The sequence below is a fragment of the Lotus japonicus genome, chromosome 2 (assembly GCF_012489685.1).
Source record: "Lotus japonicus ecotype B-129 chromosome 2, LjGifu_v1.2".
Classification (NCBI taxonomy): Eukaryota; Viridiplantae; Streptophyta; class Magnoliopsida; order Fabales; family Fabaceae; genus Lotus; species Lotus japonicus.
Genome location: NC_080042.1, coordinates 91,296,847 through 91,322,480, shown reverse-complemented (window position 1 = coordinate 91,322,480; position 25,634 = coordinate 91,296,847). Strand labels below are relative to the sequence as shown.

At 36.6% G+C, this 25,634-nt stretch overlaps 4 protein-coding genes across 6 annotated transcripts; 1 reads left to right on the top strand and 3 right to left on the bottom strand.

Moving 5' to 3' along the window:
- Positions 1-462: 462 nt before the first annotated feature.
- On the bottom strand, positions 463-3,584 carry LOC130740970 (aluminum-activated malate transporter 12-like). The gene is made up of 6 exons (XM_057593710.1): positions 3,090-3,584; positions 2,580-2,720; positions 2,182-2,454; positions 1,976-2,097; positions 1,740-1,883; positions 463-1,405 (listed from the first exon to the last, which is right to left on the bottom strand). Exons 1-6 carry the CDS (start codon positions 3,415-3,417, stop codon positions 779-781), a joined length of 1,635 nt encoding a protein of 544 aa, XP_057449693.1. The 5' UTR covers positions 3,418-3,584; the 3' UTR covers positions 463-778.
- Positions 3,585-11,618: 8,034 nt separating this feature from the next.
- Positions 11,619-14,198, top strand: LOC130740969 (protein LOL1-like). 3 transcript variants are annotated; one of them, XM_057593708.1, is made up of 6 exons: positions 11,619-11,880; positions 12,030-12,165; positions 13,074-13,187; positions 13,311-13,424; positions 13,518-13,627; positions 13,746-14,198. In XM_057593708.1, exons 2-6 carry the CDS (start codon positions 12,102-12,104, stop codon positions 13,782-13,784), a joined length of 441 nt encoding a protein of 146 aa, XP_057449691.1. In that variant the 5' UTR covers positions 11,619-11,880; positions 12,030-12,101; the 3' UTR covers positions 13,785-14,198. The 3 variants fall into 3 exon arrangements, with proteins under 3 accessions (XP_057449691.1, XP_057449692.1, XP_057449690.1); XM_057593709.1 differs by having other exon boundaries at positions 11,620-11,786; XM_057593707.1 differs by having other exon boundaries at positions 11,620-11,923.
- Positions 14,199-15,902: 1,704 nt separating this feature from the next.
- Positions 15,903-17,816, bottom strand: LOC130740968 (uncharacterized). Its single transcript, XM_057593706.1, has 2 exons — positions 17,363-17,816; positions 15,903-16,417 (listed from the first exon to the last, which is right to left on the bottom strand). The coding sequence occupies exons 1-2, from the start codon at positions 17,597-17,599 to the stop codon at positions 16,184-16,186; spliced, it is 471 nt and encodes a 156-aa protein (XP_057449689.1). The 5' UTR covers positions 17,600-17,816; the 3' UTR covers positions 15,903-16,183.
- Positions 17,817-19,719: 1,903 nt separating this feature from the next.
- On the bottom strand, positions 19,720-25,374 carry LOC130740967 (AP-2 complex subunit mu). The gene is made up of 13 exons (XM_057593705.1): positions 25,065-25,374; positions 24,550-24,727; positions 24,250-24,340; positions 23,442-23,536; positions 23,092-23,181; positions 22,961-23,009; positions 22,750-22,888; positions 22,465-22,581; positions 21,411-21,501; positions 21,186-21,328; positions 20,682-20,796; positions 20,183-20,227; positions 19,720-20,108 (listed from the first exon to the last, which is right to left on the bottom strand). Exons 1-13 carry the CDS (start codon positions 25,145-25,147, stop codon positions 20,028-20,030), a joined length of 1,317 nt encoding a protein of 438 aa, XP_057449688.1. The 5' UTR covers positions 25,148-25,374; the 3' UTR covers positions 19,720-20,027.
- Between the last annotated feature and the right edge of the window lie 260 nt (positions 25,375-25,634).

The window sequence follows — 25,634 nt, the reverse complement described above, 5'->3', positions numbered from 1 at the left end:
AGATGATTTTCTGTTCCCGCCATCAACAGGAGAAAAAAAAAAAGGGTATGGTTAATTTTGAAAAGCTTCAAGTGAAAACTAACATGAAGGAGATTATGCATGTGAACAAAGTAGGAATCCTGTTTCTACTTTCAGTTGCAAGAGCCGCATTTTATCTTTTTCATGTATCATTTCAGAGTTCTCTTTTAGGGACAAAGTTAAGGGTAAGTGTTGATTAGACATTTCAGATTTCCAGCGTGTAGTTTCCTCGAGAATCATCCATCCAACAAACTGTTGGATACACACGTGAGAATCCAAGATGGGACAAGTTTGGGGAAAATTTTGTTTGGAAATCTTTGTTTTGACTACATTTGGTGTTACCCTTTTGGTTATATGTTCCAACCAATTAATAACAAAACTTGCTCAAATTGGTTTCACACATTGGCAATATCAACACAAACTTTATGGTAGCTTAAATCTCAATAATTCATATCAGAATCCTCTCATGTGGAAACTCCCTCATATTGAATTTTTGTATAGTTACAATGTTTGAGTATTTATGAAGAGAAAAATAAACCTGAATGTTTCACTTGACGTTGTCATATGATATTCTTGAACTTATGTATTCAATTTATAACTTAAAATATATCATCATCCTGAGCAATACTCCTGTTGAGTATTAGCAGTAGATCAAAAATTTAAAACACAGTTAAATATATTATTTTTAGCTTTCACACCATCATTTTTCAAAAAGACCATTCATATCCATGAAGCAATGCACTTTCTCAAAATTAGTCTACTAATCAGCTCCATGAGAAGGCAAATGGTTCTCTAACACATCAACTCGGGTTTCCTCACAAGTCACAACAATCTCATCACCGGGTATAAACTCCTTGTAGCACGCTAATCTCCCCAGTTCTTCAATCTCCTCTATGACAAGGTCCAGTTTCGCCACAGTTTCTACAAGCAAAGACGCAAAAGCAGCGAATAGAAGAGCCTCAGAAAACTCAAGACTAGTGATTGCAATTTTACTCAGTTGAGGTCTCAAAGATTTCCGTTCTGTTTCCTTTAACCGTTCAGCCGAACCCCTTTTAGTTTTCCATTCTAGCAATGCAGAAGAGTCAGTTTTAACGCTTGATAATCCAGAGGTTTTTCCATGTCTTTCGTGTCCGACTTGTGCAGCTGCTATTTTGAGCATGTTGGAAGCATGGTTATGTTTGTGCTTGGGGCCTAAGAAGAGGCGAGGTTGAGATTTTATGGCGGTGTTGAGGTCCTGTAGGGCTTCATGAAGATGATCGGAGAGTATTTCTGGCGAGCAGTGGCGGCGATTCTTTACGCTGCTGGCAAGTTCTATCAGTACTTTGGATACCTCTGCTGCAAGCCGAATGCAGGGGTCCTTGAACAAGGCTCTAACAGATCGTGGTGTCTAAAATAAATTTTCAAGTTAAAGGGTATAAATAACAATATTTAGAGGGATTGAAAAAAATAACAATCATCTAATTTCATTTACTAATTGAGTCCAAATGATCCAAATTGATCACAAGTAACAACATACTATCATGGACCTGATACATTAAAGCTCCTGCTATGAGCAGGGTCCAAGAAATGGGTCGACCACCTAGTCTATTATATGCAGTCTTACCTTACATTTTATACAGGATGATGTTTCCAGGACTTAAACCCGTGACGTGGCAGCAACTTTTTACCTTGTGCTAAGACTAAAATAAGAGGTCAAATTTATGAAACAACTCAAGTGTTACCTGAATTTCTGTTCTCAAACAGCCATGCAAGGCTACCACAGTATACCCAAATTGACGAAGAACAGCTCCAACTTTTACATACTGCTGCCATGGAAACCTGTGACAGTACCTTGAATGCCTTGGCTCCCAACTTGCATGCAATGCCTGTCCAACTCAAAATCGAAGAAATAAATTATCTGTTTTCAATGCTTTTTGGAATTTAATGAAATGATTCAAAAGATGACAAATGGCCTAACCAATGTTTCATCTGTGGATTTTGAATCCAAAACAGCCTTGTAACCTTTATATATAGGATCCTCTGATGATTTGTTATCTCCAGAGGCTTCAATTTCTCCATAGAAGTACTCATTCACACAAGCTGCAAGATTTTACCTAGACTAGGTGTTAATTCAAATTCAATTTCTCAGGCAAAGGCAAATAGAATTTCGAGAACAGTATATACCCTCTATTGATTTGGCAAGGCCTTCAAGCTTGTAAATGGTGGAATTATGGAGGTCTTCACCTGACCAATTTGGAAATACCAGTAGACTCATGAGAAGGCAAATGGCACATCCTATGGCAATGGTGTATACGCGGTCATGTGCAATCTTCAACACATTCTCCACCCGGTAGCTCGATATAGTAATCAGGTTGAAAGTCAAGAGGAATATAACTAGACCATAGTCATAGTTCTTCTTTATATACGGAATGAACCTCATATAAGAAGCCAAAGTTCCTGCAAAAACAAAACCACAGGAAAAAGCACATATTTAGTTAAGAATATAATGCGTAGTCATCACAAGCTTGTTAGTTCTCACTATTATAAAAGTTACTACTTGTAAGGTGTAACCATTAATATACCTATAAGAAAAACTGCAGCACCGATGAAGATAGCTTGAAAGACACGACCAGAAGCTTTTCCAATGTACCCAATAAGAAAAGCCAATAATCCTGCTAAAAGTGTCCCTAATCCTCTGTTGAGCCCTTTGCATAAAGTTGCCCCTGCAACCAAAACAAAGTTATGAAAATTTAAGGTCATCAAACTCATGCAAGAAGGACTAATGTCTAGCTTTAATGTAACATCCGAGTTTCAGCACCTATGTGCATGCCTTGTGATGTAAGCATTTCCCCGTCCCCTCGAGCGAGTACTTTACCTTACCCATAAGGGGATCCTAGGAGCTGAGGACTAAGTACCTTTGATAGCTCAATTGGAACTAGACTTACATGCCCAAGTAATTTAGCCCTCGAGTCTTGGGATAGAGTCTGGGGAAGGGAAATTACTGTAGGGGCAAGGAAATGCTTTACGTGTACATCGCGGGGCAGACTCAGAGGTTGTGAAGGAATAAATTGAGGTTAAAGAAAAATATGCACCTGCGGTGAATTCAAGCACAACAACTACCGTCATGACAGCCCAAATAGCACTCTGTCCAATCCCATTGTAGAGTGGCTCCAACAGATATAACAGAGAAACTAGAGCAAGAGACAAACCCACTTTCAATGCATGGATGACCCTTCTTGGATCTTCACTTCCTACCTTCCATGTAGTCTGCCATGCCATACTAGGATATCTCATCAACCTATCACAGAAAACATGCATACTTTTCTTCCAGTTCCAAGTGATTCTGCCATTTTCATTCTCATTCTCATTGTCATTCCCAGCCATTGCCATTTCCTTGCCAGCATGAACTTTAGAGACCATTTTAATGTGTGGGATTAGACCGAGACATATGGGAATAGGAGGTGAAGAAGATCATGGAAATTCAAATGGTCTTTTATGTTTCATCCCAATAGCAAGTAGCCATAGAAAATTAAATGTCTTGTGAAAATGGGCAAAGGAACTGGTATTTTTTGACACTGGGGAGTCTAATGTGTGATATGAGAATCCCAATTATGTCAAAGAAGCAAGTCTGAACTTTATAAGGTGGGGGAAAGGGAGAAGCTGGCGATGTCATTTTTAAGTTCACATGCATTCCATTAAAGTTGGTAGCTTTTCCTAAAGTCTTAATTGGAAGTCAGCAAAGAGTACAAGAACTGCAATTATGCCAGTACAATACTATATTTTTTGTGGTGAATAGTTTTCATGTCACCTTGTATTAATCCTTTTTCAGGAAATGATTTGTAGACATTTGGTAGTGTAAACATTCAAAAGACTGAAAAATGAAGAAAAGATAAAAGTAATGGATGTGATATATGATAGAAGAAAGAGATAAAGAGAAAAACAAAGTATTTATTGAATGTTTGCATTGTTTGTACGCCTAAATATCATTCTCAACCTACTTCCAATATTAGGAGGGGAACATAAAACCATTAAAAATAGCGAGAATTGCTGGGTCTTTTCCTACCATAACTGTTAAAACGAATTTTTTTTTAGAATACTCCCTCCGTCCCTAATTATAAGCTAACATTGAGACTTTTTTTGTGTCACTAAATATAAGCTAACCTTGCAAAAGTTAATATTTCTTTCCATATTCACCCTTGCATTTATTGGTAGTGGAGCACCACCATTAGTAGTACAATGCTGAAAAAGTGTTATCATAAATAGGGGTAAACATAGAAAGTTGTACATTTTTTTTGAAAACCAATGCATCAATTAAGGCTTTCTTAATAAGTGTGATTTTTACAACTTTAGCTTATAATTAGGGACGGAGGGAGTATTAATCTTGTTGAATATTGTGAAGGTGATACCCGACCAAGGCAACGTACATAAAAGTACAATTGAGGACATAAGTTTCAAAGCTACTTAAATTATCTATTTACTATGTTATACTATTGGTGGGTTTGCACAACTTAATATAGTGTTTATGCCAATAAGTGTTTAAGACATAAACGTTTATCATAAACTAATTTGACAGAAATTTATTAAAATAAAATCAAAATAAGTAATAGGTAAGTAAAAGAGTTTATCCATAAGCTAGTTTAAGTAGTTTAATAAAATAAGTTCAAACAGTTTATAGGTAGGTCATAAACTATTAACATAAGTTTTTTCAAACACTTGCATAAACGTTTATATTATTAATCAAACAAGTATATATCATTTTTTATACCCAAGATATGGCTTTAATCTCCTACACTTAGTAATAATTTACTTCATTGTATTTTTAGCCCTCTTAATTTGGATTATTGTAATTGATGAGTTTTGGTGGCAACTGGCAAGAGCATTTACAATGATTAGATTTTTGCAGAGTATGCTTCCATGTGATAGATGGGAGAGACTAATCTCACGAGTTACTGGCGAGCACCAAAGTGACTTTCAACCGTGTTTTTATCTTACACATGCATCCATGTACTGCAATTAATCCATCATGGAGTTTAATTTAATGACTCGCATTTCATTCACTAAGCTAGCAGGTAGCGCAATTAAGCCATTCCTCAATCTTATTGGCCTGGTTGAGAGTCTCATTGGCATTAAAGCGTGCAGCTGCCAGCTACAAAAAAGAATTCAAAGGTGCACTTGACTCCTTGGGCTTCACGGGAAAACAGAAATACAACCAAATAATGGTACCAATAATAGCAAGGAAAGAACCGTGTGAACTGTTCCATTAGTAAACCTTTTTGAATCAACATGCGTGCGCTCACTCTGCTCTGTTGTCCTCAAACAGCTGGGGTTCATGTCTCGTGCATTTTCAACTTCTCCATCACTCTCACTCTGTCGATTATTTGAAGCTCAGATTTCACCATGTGGCTCCATACACAAACTGCCATTTGTGTGGCGTTCAGTTACGTAAATGCTAGCTAGAAATCTATTATAGTAATACATAGTAATTGTAAGATGTGGGCTGTTATATACCCACTTAGCTATTAGATTCATCACATAATCAGCACTTTTATGGCAATTTCAATGTTTTTGCTTAATTATCATCCCCTCATCAATTTATATTACTTTTCATTATATTTGTCATCACTCATCAACGGGTAAGAATGATTTGCAACGCCAATATTGTTATATGTAGAGATGAGGAGAGGATGGTTGTTGTATAGAGGACTAATTTGTGGGTGGTATTTATGTCTATTCAATATACAATTCGACTAAGGAAAGAGTTTAGTTCACACACCTTAACTCTTCACACACTCAGAGAGAAAAATAAAAGATATAACGATTGTGTCAATGTTATGTTTGCTTATGATGACATTGCCTATGTACAAGAAGTAGGTCTAAAGCTTGTTGGCTCCTAAGGAGATTAGAGAGGTCTCCACGGATTAGGCTAAGAAGATCGGTGATTAGAGTAGGCCAAAAGCCGACGCTAAACCCAATTTAGTAGCGTCGGCTTCGTATCGGCGTCGAGGCAAACATTGAAAAGGTTGATGCTAATCTTTAAGGTTGACACTAAATTTAGCATAAGTAAAGTCGACATTTATCTAATGTTATTCACTTGACAAGAAGGTGCTAATGTCTTTTTTTATGTAGCCGACGCTAATTTATCAAGTGGGCATATGTTGACAACTTGTGGGCAGTTAAAAGAGACATGTAGGCTATAAATAGAAAATACTAACCACAACCAACGAATCAAACATGGATGAAATATAGTGTAAAAGCATACATAAAAATATAAAAAACACATAAGGAGTCACAAATTCCAATCTAATTGTGGGAAACTAATAAAAAATGACACAGAACTAGTTTGAAGAAATTGTGAGAAAAGTGTTACATTTAGAAGAAGTAGGAGTAGGAGACTTGGTATCAAACCCAAGAATCAGGGCCCGTTTGGTGTGACGTATAGTATAAGGCCTGATAGTATAAGGCCTGATAGTATTAGGCCTGATAGTATAAGCCCTGATAATTTTCTTATACTATACAGCGTTTGGACATACACTGTATAATTTACCATATCGTTTAAATTAATGCAATTTTATGTTTAATGAAGTATTGAATAATGATATAAAATAAAAATCAAATATGGAGGTGATTATAACGGTGGTGGCGGTGGTGATGGAAGTAGTGGTAGGTTGGTGGTGGTGGTGGCAATGGTGGTAGGTTGGTGTTGGTGGCGGTGGTGGTGACAGTGGAGATAGGTTGGTGGTGGTGGTGGCAGCGATGGTGGTTGTGGTGGTGGTGATGATAGGGTGGTGGTGGTGGTGGTAAGGCGGTGGCGGCTACAGTGGAGGGTGGAGGCAATGGTGGTGGTGGTGGCGGCGATAGGGTGGTGGTTGTGGTGTCGGTGGTGGCAATAGAGTGGTGGCGACAATTATGGTGGTGGTGGCGATAGGGTGGTGGTTGTGGTGGCGGTAGGGCGGTGGCGGTGGCGGCAACATCGGTGGTGGCGGTGGTGGCAGCGATGGTGGTTGTGGTGTTGGCGACGATAGAGTGTGGTGGTGGTAGTAAGGCGGTGGCGGCTTAGTAGGGTGGTGGTGACGGTGGAGGGTGGAGGCAATGGTGGTGGTGGTGGTGGTGGCGATAGGGTGGTGGTTGTGGTGTCGGTGGTGGCGGCGATTATGGTGGTGGTGGCGATAGGGTTGTGGTGGCGGCGATTATGGTGGTGGTGGCGGTAGGGCGGCGGTGGTGGTGGTGGTGGCAACACCAGTGGTGACGGTAGGGCGGTGGTGGCGGCGGCGGCGGTGATCGGATGGTGGTGGTGGTGGTGGTGGTGCCAATGGTGGTGTAAGTTGGCAGCAATAGAGGGTGGTGGTGATGGTGACTTATACGTCGCAACCTTATCATGTCTTATCCATCACTCACATGATGGATTAAATAATACGTCATTTTAACGTATAAGGGGACTTTGATGGATAAGCTTATACAATACAATGTCATCACCAAACAATGGATAAACTCATAATGTATTGTATAAGCTTATACTATCATGCCTAATACGGCGTGCCAAACGAGCCCTCAGATTAGGCATGTTTTCTAATTTGGGAATCAAATGCTACTAGTATTTGTTCCTATTAAGCTAGTATAACCCCATTCAAAAAAAAAGTATAACCATTAAACTATAAAGTAAAACTCATATAATAACAGTTGAATTGAATGATTAACTAGAATTAACCAGGAAAAACAACGGTAGAAGAAGACTAACTTACTTCGCTTCTAAAATAGCAACGCAATCTCCATTCGGCCCGAGCAAGCCCACATGGGAACTTGGTGTCATCATCAATAGCCAAACACAATGGGGAGGGACATGCTCCTTCAACCGGAGTGAATTGTAATGCCATGGTGGAGAGGGCGGAGGTTCTGGTGTCTCAGTGGAGGGTTTGGCGGAAGCCCGTGGAGAGGGGCTGGGGTTGCTGGTCATGGCAGCGCTGGCGCGGCGGTTCTCGTGGGTGTGGACGGAGGGAGGATGATGGGACAGGGGGGGGGTGAAGAGAGAGGTTAATTAAAACATGTTTTTGTGAAATTCTTAGAAGCACTTCAAGCAACAAAATCATGTTGAGACAAGTAAAAAATCAATTTTTGAGTTAACATGAATGTGATTTTATCTATTCTCACAAGATATTTCTATTAATTTCTTATAAAAATCATTTTTATAGTAAATATATTTAACATAAATCACATCACGTTCAATTTATTTTTACCATAATCAATTTTGTCATAACCAATTTCATAAAAAAAATCATCAAAAATTACTTCCTACAAGGCTAAACCAAAATGGACTAATGCAACTATCATAAATTTTGGTGTTTTTCCTACATAAGCAAAAATTCCACATGAGACAAAATGATCCTTTTCAAACTATCCCAAAGATTATAGATATGAATATATCGAGCCTATTATGAGACACTTAAATTGAATTTAACAGTGCTGAAAAGGCTTGAGAGATATGGAGAGAAATGCTAACAGTTATTTATTGAAGCATTTTATATCATTGGGAATGGATTATATGTTTATTCCAAAAGCCAAAAGGGATAACACTCTGGAAAAGTTTGTGGAAGCAAAGTTTTCACATGAGACAGAAAAATGATATTCTTAAAACTATGGCAAAGATTTTGGATATAAATATATCGATGCTATTATGGTTTAGTCTGAGACATTTGGATTGAATCTTACAAATTACAATACTGAAAATGCTTGAGATCAGATATGAACAGAACTTGCAATCCAGCAAATGAAAACATGTAGCAAGAAAATATACCAACTCATTTGAGAACAAAACATAGAAGCATCACATTATTTATGAACAAAGGAATTCAGATTGTTTATGTACTTTCTACTGTATCAATAAGGAAGCAATTGACAATTATCTACAAACACAGCACTTGACAGAAAAGTAAAAACTAAAAGAATGTTGGGAAAACAGAGGTGTCCTGCTTGTTGAGCAAAAAGTAATTATTTTACAGATTGGTAGTAATGCTACAACAACACACAAGTCACCTGACTTGTAGTAACAGGGAATTCAAACACATGCTTTCAAATGGAAGCAACCAATCTGCTAGACACTTCTGGAAGCAAGTTTCCAAATGCAGAACAACCTGAAATTAATTAAGAAATTACCATCAAAGGTCATTAATTAGATCAAGCTTATACAGAAGAACGGATCACAAAGGATTGAAAATTGAAATATGTGTGAAATAAGAGGAACATTAACCTCATGAACTAGTCCTTTTACAGTTGAAATAGAAAAATCAATACTAGTGATCATTCATTCCTCTTTCTTTTACCTAAAACAACAATCATCATGCGATGGTGGTGGAGTGGACCATTGTGGCGGGGGAGAGTGCGGCGGTGATTGGTCCGATGAAGAAGTGGATGATGATGATGATGGAAGAGGAGAGGGAGAGTTGGGGGCGGCGGAGGATGGTGATAAACGGGAACTAATTGGTAATGTTGCGGTTGAGGTTGGTCGTCTAGTCCGAGCGGCGGGGGGGAAGCGGGGACTTGGTGATCGTGATCTTGCGGAGGAGGATCCATGGCGGTTTCTTGCAACTGATTCATAGTGAGTCAGTTAGTTAGTTAGTTATAGTGTGAATAACAAACTCGCTAACTGACAATCTTGCAGTTAGTTAGTTAGTTAGTTCGTTAACCAGTGCCAGCTCTATCAATAACTGACTCTTGCTGTTAGCGCCTGCTTACACACTGCCAATAAATTATTCATATAATTTTCTTTTTTTTTGGGTCAAATATTCATATAATTTTCAAATTTTTAATGGGCCTAGCCCAAAGTGCAGAGTCCAGAAATTTATTTATTACTAGGTAGGTCAAGAAAAAAAAACAAAGCAAGAAGTTAGAGACAAGTTCAATATGTGATCCTGAAATGTGAGGCACTAGTTGGTTCTTTCATAAATTAAGAAAAATGACTGTTGTAGTTTCTAATGTTGTCAATTATCGGTCACATTAGTCCCTATGTCAAAAAATGTTAACTAGCATTAATGTGAGGGCTATGTTCAAAAAAAAATGCCAGATGTGTCTTGTTAAATGCCAAAATGAGATTTTCACAATTGGAAAAGAAGTTTATACACTTTTTTTTACATGAAAAAACGCCTATACACTTTTTTTCTAAACAAAATAAAAACAATTTTTCAAGTAAAGAGTGTTTTTTATTACTATAATAAGAGAAAAACTTGTGTGAGTCGATAAAAACAACATAACCAATAATATGATGATTTACTTTACTCATTAATCCTTATAGTGAGAGGAATCACTCATGCCCAAAGAAATTGGTTTATACATAATTTAAGTTGTTTTGTTCAGATTTGAAATTTACAAAATTTTCAGCTTGGAAATGTGGGCTATTCAAAGCTGAAACTGGAGTTGCATGCATAACTACAATTTGGACGGTCCTGATTGCCTTGTTTAATTAACGTGGATGCATGATCATGTACCATAAAAACTGTAACAAGAAAATGAAAGGAGAGAGTTTAATATGCAGTAAGGGATGGCAATGGGTCTAGGACCCATAGGGTACCCGCAAAAAATACTCATTATGGGTAGAGTAAAAACCCGCTAGATGGGTATGGGGTTGGGTATGGGTAATTACCCGCAAAAAGTAGCGGGTATGGGTGCAGGCATGGGTATTATAGTACCCAACCCGCCCCATACCCGCACACACATAATATTATTATTATTATTATTATTATTATTATTATTATTATTATTATTATTATTATTATTATTATTATTATTATTATATAACAAATTAACTTAAGCAATACCTTTCAAACTTACTCTTTTTTAAAAAAGTAGGTGAGTATTTAAGGTATTCATAATCATCACTAATTTACTCCCACTTATTTTTAAAATTTGTAAGTTATTAATCTACAACTAAGGGCTATATTATAAATCTAAATTGTAGTTGTATTTTTGTTTTCTATTAACAAAAATAGTGAAAAATATATTTTGGTTAGCTAAATTGCGGGTAATGGGCACGGGTATGGGCAAATAGGTACCCAGAGGGTACGGGGACGGGCATTCAAGTTGTTACCCACGCAGGTATGGGGACGGGTACGGGTAATTTTTGAAAACGCGGGTATGAAGATGGGTACTATAATACCCTACCCAGACCCTACCCATTGCCATCCCTAAATGATATTGATGGAGCTTTAAAAAGAGAGATGGGGAGAGACGTTGGACCAGTCTACCTTGTCTCGATAGACATGCCGCCAACAGAATCACCCACGGAAACCACAGAATCAAACCATGGAACTTTCGTTTACTATTAAATTGGAGATAAATAGAATCAAGCTTAACATCTTTTCCCAAACTTTTCTTTTAAAAATGTAGTGTGTTTGGCAATGCTTAAATTAGTTTTGTAACACACAAAAAAAAATTAGTTTAAAATCTATTTATCATTCATTCATTTTTATAAGCTTAATTTTTTTTTGTCCTGTTGACTTAGTTCAACTAATTTCCATGACAACTAAAAAAATAGCTTCTATCCACTATAATTTTGGTTTACTATATTTTATAAGGTATATCCATAGACACATATTGGTATATAGAAATTTTTCTCTTTTCTTTCTTTATTTTCCTCTTCCTAACATATATAGCTGTCTACTGCCAAAATGGATGTCCAATACCCATTTTCCTTGTGAGCTTGAAGAACACACCCTCTTTTGCTATATTCCCTCTCTCTCTACTTCATGTTTAACAGCTTGTCAAGGGCCTGTGCTTGCCCCACTTCCACAATATTCAACTGAGTTGAGTTTCTGATGATAGCATAGCACCTTAACACCTCTCTTTTCCTTGGATCTTTCTTCCTACCTTCATGCATGGCTTCCTAAAAGGAACAAAGTTTGTCATTTCATTTCACTCTGCTTCTTGATTTATTTAACTTGTATGTTCATGGCAAGGCAAACTGTAGTTCAACTTTCACTTATTTTTATTCCACCATCATGATTCATGATTAACAAGATCACTTAAACCATTCAACTATTTTGCAGGAGTTGTTAAAATGGGAAAAAGAGTTCTTTTCTGCAAATAGAGTTTGGAAGAAAAAGATAACATTTTCTACAATGCCAGTTCCACTTGCCCCCTACCCAACAACACCCCCAGCTCTATACACACATGCGCCAAATGGTACCTTGCTTACTTATTCATGTTATTTATCTCATCACTCACTGCATGGTGTTGAAATGATTGAACACTGTTTTTTTCGGTTGATTGAAAATGTACAATGTTCAATTTTGCTACCATGAGGGGATGGAGGGAGGGGAAAGTTATTTTGAAGACCAAGTCCATTAGATAGATTCACTGATAAAAGTTGGAAATACCAAATTTACCAAGAAGGAAAGAGATCAATGTTGAGATATTAGATGTGTTTTGTTATGATAAGATAAGATTAGATTTGAGATATGTTTGAAGTAAGATTAATTTTGTAGATAGTGTTTGAGTGGACTAGGAAACCTATTGTTGAGATAGACTAGGACACTTATCTAATGTTTGAGATAGATTTGGACATTTACCTATGCATTGTACTTCCAAGTTATGTGTAATACACATCATTTAATTATCAATAACTATTCAGAATATTTCCAGTTCCAAGAGAGAAGTTTATTTCACTTTCCCCTTAGCTATAAAAAGGGAGACATGATGGGTTCAGTATGAATATGTGTTCAGTGAAATTCCTCTGAGATTCATGATTTATCTGGAATGTGTGGATTGGAGATATCAGAATTCTAGTTAAATGTCCATTTCTTTAAGTGCAGTTGTTCATTCTAGTCCAGTTTCTCAACTGATCAGACTTGTCATTTGTAAATTGGACCTGTATTAAGGACAGGACAAACGCTAGAGCCACTGACAGAACAAGAAAAATAAATAGACCGAAAATATAACACATTAATCAAAATTAACAATGTCTAATTGGAAGAAGTAATATACAAATTTTGAGGGGGACAGATACAACATTTGAATACTATTTTATTGAGAATTTTTTAAGATCATGTGGTCATTTAATAACTTGTGTCAAAACTTTCCTTGCTGATCAGGTGCACAGAGTCAACTTGTCTGTTCCGGGTGTAGAAACCTTCTGCTATATCCAGTTGGAGCCACCACTGTGTGCTGTGCTGTTTGCAATGCAGTCACAGCAGTTCCACCTCCTGGTATGATGCAGTTTTTCTCCCTAAATCCCCATCCAATCTGTAGTTTACTTCAAACTTCAACTTGCTACCCATGAGGCATTCTTTGCAATGAAGCAAAAAGATGACCAACATTTATGTGAACAGGCACAGAAATGGCCCAGTTAGTTTGTGGAGGCTGTCACACTTTGATCATGTACATCCGCGGCGCCACAAGTGTTCAATGCTCTTGTTGTCACACGGTGAACCTAGCTTTGGAAGGTATTCAGCTATTAACTGGCCTAATGAGCTTCAGATTTTGTGTGTGTGTGTGTTGTGTTCTTTAGTGAGCTAAATGGTTATGATTTATAACAGCAAATCAGGTGGCACATGTCCACTGTGGGAACTGTAAGATGCTACTCATGTACCAATATGGAGCAGGATCTGTCAAATGTGCAGTTTGCAGTTTTGTAACATTAGTTGAGGTTTGTACACTAATCTCTTGTTGCCTTACTCTGTAGATTGCTAAATGTGAAAAATTGTTTTTTATTTTTTATTTTTTATGTTTGAGAATGAATTTGAATGTGTTACTTGATGATGCAGGCCTCAACAAGCATCAATGAGCAGAAAATCAGCACCTAAATCTTTGTGTAGAAGTTGTTACAGACTCCACTCCCTTGGTTTTGATAGTTACTAACTTACTATCAGTAACCTTGAGGAATAACAGGTGCATGAAATTGCAGAGGAAATTCTCTTCACATGTATAGAGCTACTATTGTCCCCTTGAATACAATGATTAAATAATTTTGGCATTGGTTGTATCATGTAGCACACAGTTTGGACTTTGGAGTGCTAGTTGACATGTGTCTACTTCTAGTTGTAAACCTATTCGGGAAGGGGTCTTGTCCCATCAGTGTCTATTTAGCATTTGGAATAGCTGTTTATGATAAGATTATTGATTCTTAGTGCTTTTGAAAATTCGCACATTTATTATTTAGATAAGGTAAGGTACATTTGCCTTACTAATTTTGTCTATGAAGATTGAAAGAGAACCAATCATATCTTTGACAGGATTTTCTGCCTCTTGAATCATCAAAAGGCCCAAGTACGGTCACCGAATCTGTGCTTTCAAATTAGGTGGGTTCATAAATCCAACAACATAGCATCTGAGTCTGAGTATAGAATCTCAATATGAAATTCATGTGAGGATAATGGAGAAAATAATTTGTTAACATCCTACAATACCCATGAATAAAGGCTGATGTCAAATGAAACAGCACAGAAATACTGATGTAACTCAATTCTCCATTTCTGCATTTAAGACTATAAAAACATATGTCATCAATCTTAATAGACTGCTGCACAGAACAGCTATAATTAGTATAATAAGAGCCACTAATTCCTTCCCTTATTTTATCTTCTTGAAGCATCATTCATCACATTCCCTTATTTTATCTTCTTGAAGCATCATTCATCACATTTCTTTCTTTGTCTATGTGAAACCAGCAATAAGAAACAGTTAAGTACAGCTTTACACTAACATTTTTCCTTCCCAAAGTGCTTTCCCTGATTGCTTTAAAAGGCTTTCAGTGGTGGAGAAAGAAGAAAAAAAGAAAGAAATGACAGCACTCAAACTGGACACGTTAAAAGCCTATGGCCACATTGACTGGCTTTTCCTTCAAGGAGTGCTGACCTCTATGGATTTCATAAATACTAGCATATTATGTGATGTGTCACTTTTGTTTCATAGTGAAATGCTATAGAATCACTTCTAATTATAAGTTAAAATGCCTAAATTCTAAGAATAAGTGCACTAAATTCTGAGCAAATTGTGAAACCAAAGCATGCGTGGGGACTCTTAAACATGGGAACTCCATTTCCCCTACCTCTTTATCTTCTGTGCATAATACTGCCTATAAATTTGTTAACAGAGTTAAAAAAACGGTGAGGAAATAAAACAATTATGAAGTTTGACATGTATTGCGGGTTCAACCATATTACACATTACAGTATGTAACATGTCCCAGACAGGTTTACTGGTCCAATGTCTCTTTTCATGACCAGCTAAAGGAGGGTAAGAGTCAAATTGGATTAAGGTGGGATAAAGTTATATTGGATAAAAATCATGTTTTATAGTGAAGTTTTTTTTTTTTTGAATGAAAGTTTAAAAGAATGAATTTACATTTGAAAATGATGTGTATAAGTTTGAAAGAAAAAAATGAATGTAATTTGAATAGAATAAAATACTTTTAGAAATAAAATTATTAAAAAGGACATTGCTAGTAATGGTTGAAGAGTGTTTATGATAGACAAATGTGGGGTAACTTTGTAACTGTAGTAGTTAACAGAAGAAATGAAAACGGAAAAGTATCATCTCATACTTCAAAATTAACTATGATTTCGAATGTGAAACATGATTCTTATTAACTGAGTTTTGAACCCCCAAAAAAAAAACACCAAAACCAAATAGTATGTTAAGTGAAGCAAAACGTCATTATTTCTAACAGGAACAGAGATCCAAACGAACTCTAATACCAATCTGACAAAATTTTCTGAAACTTCATTTACTAGAATCAGTTAGTAGAATCACACGTCCAACATTCCATTGCTCACAGGAAACTCTCATGCCTCACCTAAAACTTCACTTCATCAACATCTACTAAGTTAAAGTTCAGATCTTCGTATGGTCCTGATCACCCTATTCCCTTTTATACATCATTCAATGTCTACCAGAAACGAATTCTACCACTAGACCAGAAATCTAGAAAGTTTCCGTGATATAGCTTAGACATTAGATTCTGTTGCTCAATTAGGGTAACATCTTGAGACATGCTTAAATTACACTAACATACTTTCACTAAATGCAGCAATTCCCAGACAAACTTTCAGAGCTAGTGTAAGCCAACCAAAGAATAAAAAGGAACCATCAAGTAATGCTCAGTTATAATAATACTAGTGTTTTAACTGCAGGTTCCAACCGTGCACAAGTAAACGACAAAGCCCAAAGACTCAATGACCAGACCAATTTCTGAAATGATTGTTCATACCAACTGCAATCTGCCCTGGTGCTCCACACGGTGCTGAACTTTCCCATCTGATAGCACCTGTTGTTTCACTTTGACTGGCCTAGTGCCATCCTTCAATTTAAACCTTGCAGCTTTTTTATGATGACCAGCTGCCACTGCCGATCTCCCTGAAGAAACCTCTTCAAGGAACGTATCAGCTACATCTCCATCTTGATCTATCCTAAGGCGCTTAGCGTACCACCTCAGACCCTGATCAAGAAAAGGACAAGAACCGAGAAATGTGAATGACCTGTTAGCAGTAAAATAATTGGCAAAGGAAACATGATCTAACCAAGCAGCTCCCATAACTTGATTGACAATGCTAAAAAAAGACAAGGTGCAAGTTAAAAAAAGAAGCATCCAAATCACAAAATTGAAAGAGTTGTCATGCAATTGCAATGCACTGAAACACAAAATATTAGCAATGAAGAGTTGTAGACAAACAAATGTTAGCAGGTGAAAGTGAAACAGTAAGGCCTAACGTTTGATTATATTGTTTTTTCCACCATTGCTTTAGCTTTAATTCAAATAATGGTATAAAACCAAAGGACTCTTTGGTTAAAATATTTCCAATTCAAAAAATACTAATCACACCAGGGATAGCAATGTGCAGCAGCCCCTGCTAGCTCCTAGTTGCTCCATAGCATCCAGTTTAGTGTAAAATCCAAAAATGCCCTAAAAAGTTAACATTTAGGGTCATACTGAAAAAGGTTGTTTAAAGAGGATGATGGTGAGGAAAATATCTAGAAATGTGATAGTAGTGAAAGAGTTGAAGAGGAAGGCTTGAATCTATAAGAGGTTGATTGACGATATTCCATAAGTATTTAAGCCTTTTTCTTTAAACTTTGATGTTTTGAGGCAGAGCAGTTTAACATTCATATATGCATATACTATAACAAAAATTGAGGCACCTTGGTATACACTAAACTGCTATAGCCTTTTTCAGTTGGGTGCGTTGCTAATGGTTAACAATTTTGAAATGTGGTTGATCAGGTAAATAGATAGCGCATTACACATAGTCATAGATGAACTAAATCTAGTAGAATACAGTAACCATCAGCAACCTACCTAAATCCTCTCAGTTAAAGTTATAATACAAATAGCATCAAATGTTATCAATCCAAATCCCAATTGAAATGATGAGAAAGGGAGGACCTGAACGCCGCCGTCGCCGGAAGGTGAAGGGGCGAGAACGGGACCGAGCTGGGGGCGATCGACGACAACCTCGGCAGAGACGGCGAAGCCCCTGCGAGGTTGGCCAGTCTCGTGGACGCGATACGGCGTCGGCGTGGGACGAGGATGAGCGTCGTCGGAGTCATCCTTGGAATTGTGTTCGTGGTCGTCGTCCTTTGCTAACCCTAGAATTCCAAGGATCTTTTTCAATAACCCCATCAGTCGATGTGAAGACGAAGAAAACGACGTCGCAGACTCGCAGCAGGTGAAGGACCGTCCGTTCGTTCGTTCTCTTTTACACAGAAACTGGGAAAGTCTATGCAGCTTTAAGTCATGAATGATCAACCCATGCGACGCGAGAGAAGACTCACAGAAGCATCCAATACACTCACTCGCGTCAGTCGTATGTACTGCCTTTTCACATTTCACTCACCAATTTAGGGTTTAATATGAATGTGCATTTTAATTCATATTTATAAAAATAAATTATGATCAATATGTGAGTATAATATTATTAAGAGTAAAATACACTCACCCCTCAAGATTTGTAAGAATGACACTCCACCCCATTCTTTTTTTATATCTACACTCCATCCCATTTTTTATAAAGACAAAATTTAGTGATGAAAACAAATTCGTCACTAATAAAATATAATTACTAATTAGTTAAAATTTAAATAAGTTTAATGCATATACACTATCATACATTAATTTATGAAAATAATTTTACTTAATTAAATTTAAAAAAACAATCCACTCTGTCTGTTAAGTCCACGTCTCATCTGTCTCCAAATCATATTTCTCACCACAAACGGTCACCACCAAGCCTTTGCTCCCTTTAACACGACGGTCACTGTCCCAGAATGTGAAACCTCATGGCACCACCATGCATCAAAGTTTTGTTGCGACCTGAACCACAGAACGTGAATCGCACATTCCCAAAGCTACATGTTCAACTACTTCTTGTGAACTTCACCCCATTTAAGTTGCGAGCGAACGCTCTGTTGGTTTAAGATGTCGTTGGATTTTGTTAAAAACGGTGCTCCACCGCATCGTTGGGTTCTAATAACCTCCGATCCACTTCATATTTCTTAATTTTGTTTCTCTATTTTCTTCACCCATTTGTCTTGCTTTTTGGGTCTACAATCCAATTTTCAAAATTTGAGGTATAAAGAGATTATTTTGATTAAAATTGAATTATTACCAAATATGAAAACACAAGCATGTTTCCCTATGTTCGAGATATGGTTTGTAAACCGGTCGGGTGTGCTATTGCAGAATTTGCATTGTGAATTTACGAAGGAAGACCGCGATTGAGAGAATGAGGAGGACTGTGATGTTTTCATTTTTAAATTTATTGGATTATATTGAAAATATTTTTTGAAATTATTGATTAACAATTTAAATAATAACTAATTATTAATGAAGAATATTTTTCGTCACTAAATTTGCATCTATATAAAATGGGGTGGGGTGTAGATTTTAGACAAGAATGGGGTGGAGTGTAATTCTAAAAAACCTTGAGAGGAGTGAGTGTACTTTACTCTATTATTAATGATTGGGAAAGCTAAATCAGGACAACTCTCTCATCAAGCATGGATAAAAACAAACCAAATAGGATACTTCTTTAATGTTTATTTAAAAGTGAAATTATTTCACATGAAAACTTCCAAATTTTGTTATGTACGTGGTTTTATAGCAGTCAAAACCATTTAAAATTGGTATCAATACCAATATTTGGTTATCAAATTATTTTTTTTACACTTGGAAAATGGTTCTCTAACAATTTGTGACTGATTTTTACTGACACAAATTGGTTGTATAAAAAGCAAAATAAATTAAAATTTCTTAAGCTTTACTTAAATATCTATCACTTATCCTAATTTGATTGTATTTTCAAATTCACACTAATTTCATAATTTTCAAAAGAAATTATAATCGGTAAGTACAAATTCTCAAGGAGGAGAAAGCTCTAAGATTTGGATGCATTAGTCGACTATAAATATTATAACCATCAAATAACGAATCCAAAAGGGAATATTCAGTATCCATTCACATAAGGAACTATCAAAATAAGGAACCCGAAAGAGAATATTCAGCATTTTTAGTTCCCTATATTTTTTTTTTTTGATGTAAAATTTTCAATTAATCTACTCCATTTTTTAGTGCGGCACATAACAGGACTTCTCTCTGATCAACGAAACAATCCCTCACCCCTTCAAAGATACACCAAATACACCAGTTTAATTTAATGAGCGACCATATAAATTATAAGTATAAACACAGCAATCTCTCACATTTATATTTTGAAGGACGAGCAAATTAGTGTGACAAGTAAATTACAGAATGCATAACTCAATAAACATAATCATTAAAACAAAATACAAGTGTACAGTACAAGGGAGACAGAAAATGAATTTAAGTTTCCATTAACAAACTGGCTATGGAAACAAAAAAATATTGAACTGATATTTCACAAGCACAATCGTTTTGACAACACACTATGAGAGGAAAGACGCCTCAACCATAATAAGAAACTCTGCAGAACCTGGATAACTAGATGGAACTGCGCCTTTAATTATTTAGGGTCGCTTCAATCTCCATCAATGAATCTCTGTCACTTGAAACCAGCAATACCAATGTGTGTCTAGCACCTAATCTCATATGATCCTGCTTTTGTAATATAACGAACCCACTCCACGGTGTTGTATCCGCTCTTCTCCCAGACCTTCAAAAGAGTAAATTATATAAAAACGAGTTTTAAACAGATGCAGAAAAGGAAAAAAAGTAAGAGCGTGATACCTTCAGGAAACGAACACGTAAACCAGATGCCGTGAACATGGGAACCTGCATTAACAAATATCACACAAGTAGATCAAGCTACTATGTAAGTAAATGAAAGGAAATTTGTGAAGACATGATAGGTGAATGTGATATATACTTCAAAAGTTTGGCTCACAGCAGAGCGACAACATCCACAGAGATTACCAAAAGAAAATAGGGAGCTAAGAAGTTTTTGTTTTGTTTTGAGAGAGAAAAGAAGCACATATGCTACAATGTACACTAGAGACAACTGCATATATCAAACTAATAATGAATACACATGTCCTATCTCCAAATCTCCCTATTTAACGTATATACATCAAAGTTGGACATTAAACTAAGCTAGATCAATTACATATCCTAAATTTTTATGAATAAGCTTTCACAAATACTTTAACAGGGATCAGAAAGTTCCAGCCAATTTTCATGGATCTAGTTAAAGTAACTGTGGATCTAGTTAAAGTAACTGATAACAAACCTGAAACTCCATCTGAATTGGTGGCCTAGTCCAAGATTTCTTTTCTGTCATCGTGGAAATAAGCTCAACTTCTGCACTCAAGGTAGGCTCAGTTTGCCCAGGAAATTTTCTTATCCTGCAAATTAAAAATGAAATTGGATATTAGTAAGGTACTCAAGGGAAAAACGCAAGAGTACCAATAGAAAAACCGGGGAAGGCTGGAAAGGGAGAGTAACAATTCATTCATAAAAATACCATTTGAAGATAACCGAAAGAGAAGTCTCTTAGGCTAAAAGTGAAAAATAATAACGCATAAATGACATATGATGTACATGTATCAAAATATAAAATTACCAAGTAAAAGCATACATCTTAATGTTTAACTAGAGCCAATTCTTTCGTGAGTGTGACAGAAAACACTTAATATTTTGCTCAAGAGTCAAGATCCTTTTTGAGTGTGTACCTGAAACCCATTTTCCATAACCTTTATTTCACATAGTAATCATAATATTGTGAGATACTTACTTCCAAACCAAACAATCAATAGATGCATTATATTTCGCACGGCCAGATGTGACTGTGAAATTCGTTTTTGCTGTTTGTTTTGGCACAGGAATTTTGACAACAACCCCTAGTGCAAACATCTTTGCACCAAAGACACTCTTTACCTGAAAAACATGTTAAAAATAAATAAAAAAACAAATGGATGATAGATAAATTATATGACCTTCAACGTGAAAAATTTCAAACCTTAACATTTACTTCCATCCGTGTTCGGCCTAGTTCCTTGATGGTAGGCAAAACTTTGAAGGGAAGATTAACACCTTCAGTGATACGATACCTACCAATATAATTATAAAATAAATTTAGCAGGCATCAGACAAACCATGGCACCATTAAGAATTGACCTGATGCTATTGTAATTTTTTAAAAACCAAGTGATACAAAATGGTAAAATAGACTTCTTGAAAGTTGAAACGACAAAATAAGATTTGAAGTCATGCTAACACTGTAGGAGGAGACTATCATTTGCATGCCACAAACATCATAAAATGAAGAAACTAATCTAATAACAAAGAGAGCATCACAAAAATAATAACAACCATAGCATTTTCCCACCAGGTGGAGTTGGTCCATGGATCAAAAAACTCCATAATACCCTTATATGAATCATGTCTAATGAAAGATCATTTAAATCCAAATCTCTCTTAATGGTTTAGCCTATAACTTTCCTTGTTCAATGGAGAGCACAATCATCCATCTAAATAAATGAAACTAGTATTCAAGGAAACTGCAAACTGCAAGAACAAAAAATAGACTTTGATGACAATACCTGTAACAGCATATAAGTTAAATTCTTAGGCTAGGACGCTAGGTAGGGAAAAGTGGAAAAGAAAGTGAAGAAATGGACACTTAGAACTTGTAAGCAATATTATCAAATTCAGTTAGAGTTCAATGTTGTTTTTGGTGGCCTATTGGAGTTTCTTAGAAGGAACTGGGAAAAAAACCCTTTTATAGAAGACCTAAATCATAGCATAGAGATGCCCATTTTCCAAATCAAAGCTTGATGATGGAGATCTACTAAGAAATAGATTATCAAGTGCCAACTGCCAAGTAGAAAAATCAACAAAGAGTGATTATGGAAGTTACTCAAAATTAGTTCAAAGGGCAACATGAGTAATTACAAACCCTTCTACCCACCTGCCCCTTTTCCAGACAAAGCATGCATGTGAATATGTGATATACTTGGTATAGATTCATGAAATTAGATAAAACAAGATAGAATACAAGAGCAAGAACTCACTTCATTAGTTCAAATTCACCATCAGGTGGCACAAAACTAACAGTTTTCTCTGAGTTGAACCTCGTCAAATTTACACATTGATGGAAAGTGACATCATCAAGCTCAATAGTTTTACCACTGCAAAATAGATTATGTTGATGATAGAAACGTTATTCCTAGAATAGTAGAGGAAAAAATACAGGAGGAACAGCACCAGTATTTTCTACGATAGGAGAAACATAAACATACTTTCAAACAACTATGTCAAAGGAAAGTACGATTGGAGGGAAAACATGTCCAAATTACCTTTTTGTAGGACGGGATTTAATCTGTGACTCTTTCTCAAGACCAATCTTATCATTCAAACCCAACTTCAAATCAGGCATTCCAGAAAGAAAGCACTTCATAAGAATCTTCCCCGTCACATCACAACGCAGAACGACACCTAAAACCATGGAACAATTAGCAGGCAATCTTGCAAACATCAACATGAAGAAAATCAAAATACACAACCCACCTTTTGAAGACATAAGAAGATTTACACTTTCCACGATATCTAGGAAGACCTGCAACAGGTCAATGTTGTAAACTTGTAATAGTATGTGGCAATAATCATATAGAGTGGATGTAAGATAGTATTAAACTCACCTCATTCTTTTTGTACGCAAGGCCTTCTCTCCGCCAACCAACAGCACCAGTAACTTGTAAAGTCGCATTCGGAACAGGTCTATCTGCGGGCTGTATCCCAATCATTGCACACATCATAATATGAATTGAAATATTATGGAATATTCAACAGACAAAACATATTGTGAAATGTATATGACTAAACAAACAAAAAATGATATTAAGTATCTTAACATCTTCATGCAATTACATATATTTTATTCTCCAAAATTCCATTTTCTAGTTTTTTCAAGTCAGTATACCCATGATTGCATCCTATCAAGTCTATGTCCTTATTTCATGGTATTTGCAAATAGCATGTGCACACTAACCTTTGATGAAAATGGGGAACGGACTCCTTCCTGAGTGATATAAAGCTTTAAGATCTCCGGTGAAAGATTTTGAGGATAGCCAAAGTCCATGATTTCTGCAAATATTTGTCGTAAACATTTATCATAAACCCATTCGATGATTACTAAACGTTATCAAGCAAGAGCGCAGCTGCAGTTTCACACATACAAGCCCAACATACCAACCATCTCCATAACAGTTCACAATCAAAGCCCTAGGTTGGCACTTATTTTAACCATCGCAGTTTCTATCAAACTCTGAAGAGCAGATATAAATATAACTATCATTTTGGTCAAGCTATTATTACCACATAATTTATAGTTTTCAAGAAGCATGAAAATAGCAACAAACAAAATGTATGCTAACCTTTATTAGCCTGGATCTTTTGCACCATAAATAATTGTCTTAGTTTACAAGAAGATTCTTTATGTTTTCCTAACTAAAAGCTCAGTTTCATAAATTACGTCATGTGTGTTGTATTTCATATTTCCACCAAATTCAAATCATATAAATATTTTGTAATGCTCTTGCATCTCCCTCTCCAGTTTAGGCACTAGGCACCCACTTCGCATAGTTAACTCTTCACTTGAAGAAATTTGGTCAGAAATAGTAACTCTGCTAGAAAATATTCTGCTAAGTAATGATGGATTTCTAACTAATGCCAGGTATTGAAGTTATAGGAAACATTGCCCTTAGCATTGACTTCCAGTGGTGGTATTCCTTCCTTAGAGAAAAATATAAAAGTTGAACTAATAGGGATTTAATTTATCACCATGTAAATTTACATACCATCTAGAAGCTCATAAATGAGTACAAAATTATTGCGGATTGCATCCTCATCAAAAGAGCCGCCAAAATATGATTTGAAAAGTGCAACAGCCTGCATCAAAAAGAGGGACAAATGATCAACTACAATCATTCATGCAATCCCAAGTAAATGATAATTATAATAAAAAATACAAAATTGGTAGCCAGAAAGTCATGCACAAGTAACCAAGACAACAGATCCTTCCTCTCAGCGATATGAGCAAGGATGGAACTAAAGCAGTACACATCAGATAATGGCAATGGCAGTTAAAGGTTGAATACCTCAACAACAAACTTGAAAGCGCAAGCTACATTAGCATTGCTGCTGACAACAATGACGATGTAGACATTGCTGATCCTCATGTAAAAGAAAGAGCAGCCACCAATCTGCTTCACAGGACAGGTACCGAGTTCTTTGGTTTGCATTATATGCGTCCGAAAAGCATCAACCATATTTCCCCTGTAAAACCATGAATTAGAGTACACATAAATGAAATTTTAACAGCTCAATCAAAAGGTTCTAGGGTTTCATGAAGAAGCATTCTAATAGCAAAAACTCAGCAATCACAAGTCCTAGCTGCATTACGAGTGAAATATTCTGCATACGGCCAAAAAATTGTTCGAAGTTGAAACACAGGCTTTGGTTCAAACATGCTTAAATTCCAGAATTCGAGCTCACAAATATTTAGAAATAAAATCAAATTAGGTTACGTCGTGATTGAGAGTGCAAACAGCGGTTCATTTCAATTCATCACTGAGGATCTTCAGAGAGAGAGAGGGGGAGAGAGATGTGTTACCCGACATCGTCTCGATAGAGGCGATTGATGAGAACATCTCCGCGGAGGTTGAGGAAGTATATAGCGGAAGCAGCCACCGGCATCTCAGATCCAGTGTGTGGACGAAGAAGAAGATCGATCAGAATAAATGGTAGCTCCGCCGCAGATCTGCACAATTTGGGGAGCAATCGAATGTGCGTCACCGACGGAGAGAAGAGAAGATGAAGCGGAAATGATGAAATTTTGCTGTCAACTCTCCGTTACGAGTCAGCGGAATTTGCACACCAGCACCGTTCAACAATGCATGTGGGATGGCACGTGCGTCTCTTGTGGGTGCTTTAGTGAATGTTAATGTCGACTTTTCTTTCTACCTACTATTACTCAAGGACTTGGAATCGATCTCTCTTTCCATTCGTGAAATCAAAATGTATACAAAAATTATTAAATTTGACGACAACAGACCCGACCGACATGGCGCCAATTTGGTCTAACCCACCTGGCCTACACGGCCCGACATTGACCTACTTACTGTAGCGCTGGCTGGTCTGATCTTCTCAATGTCAACTCGCCCTACTTTGGTCCTGACCTGAC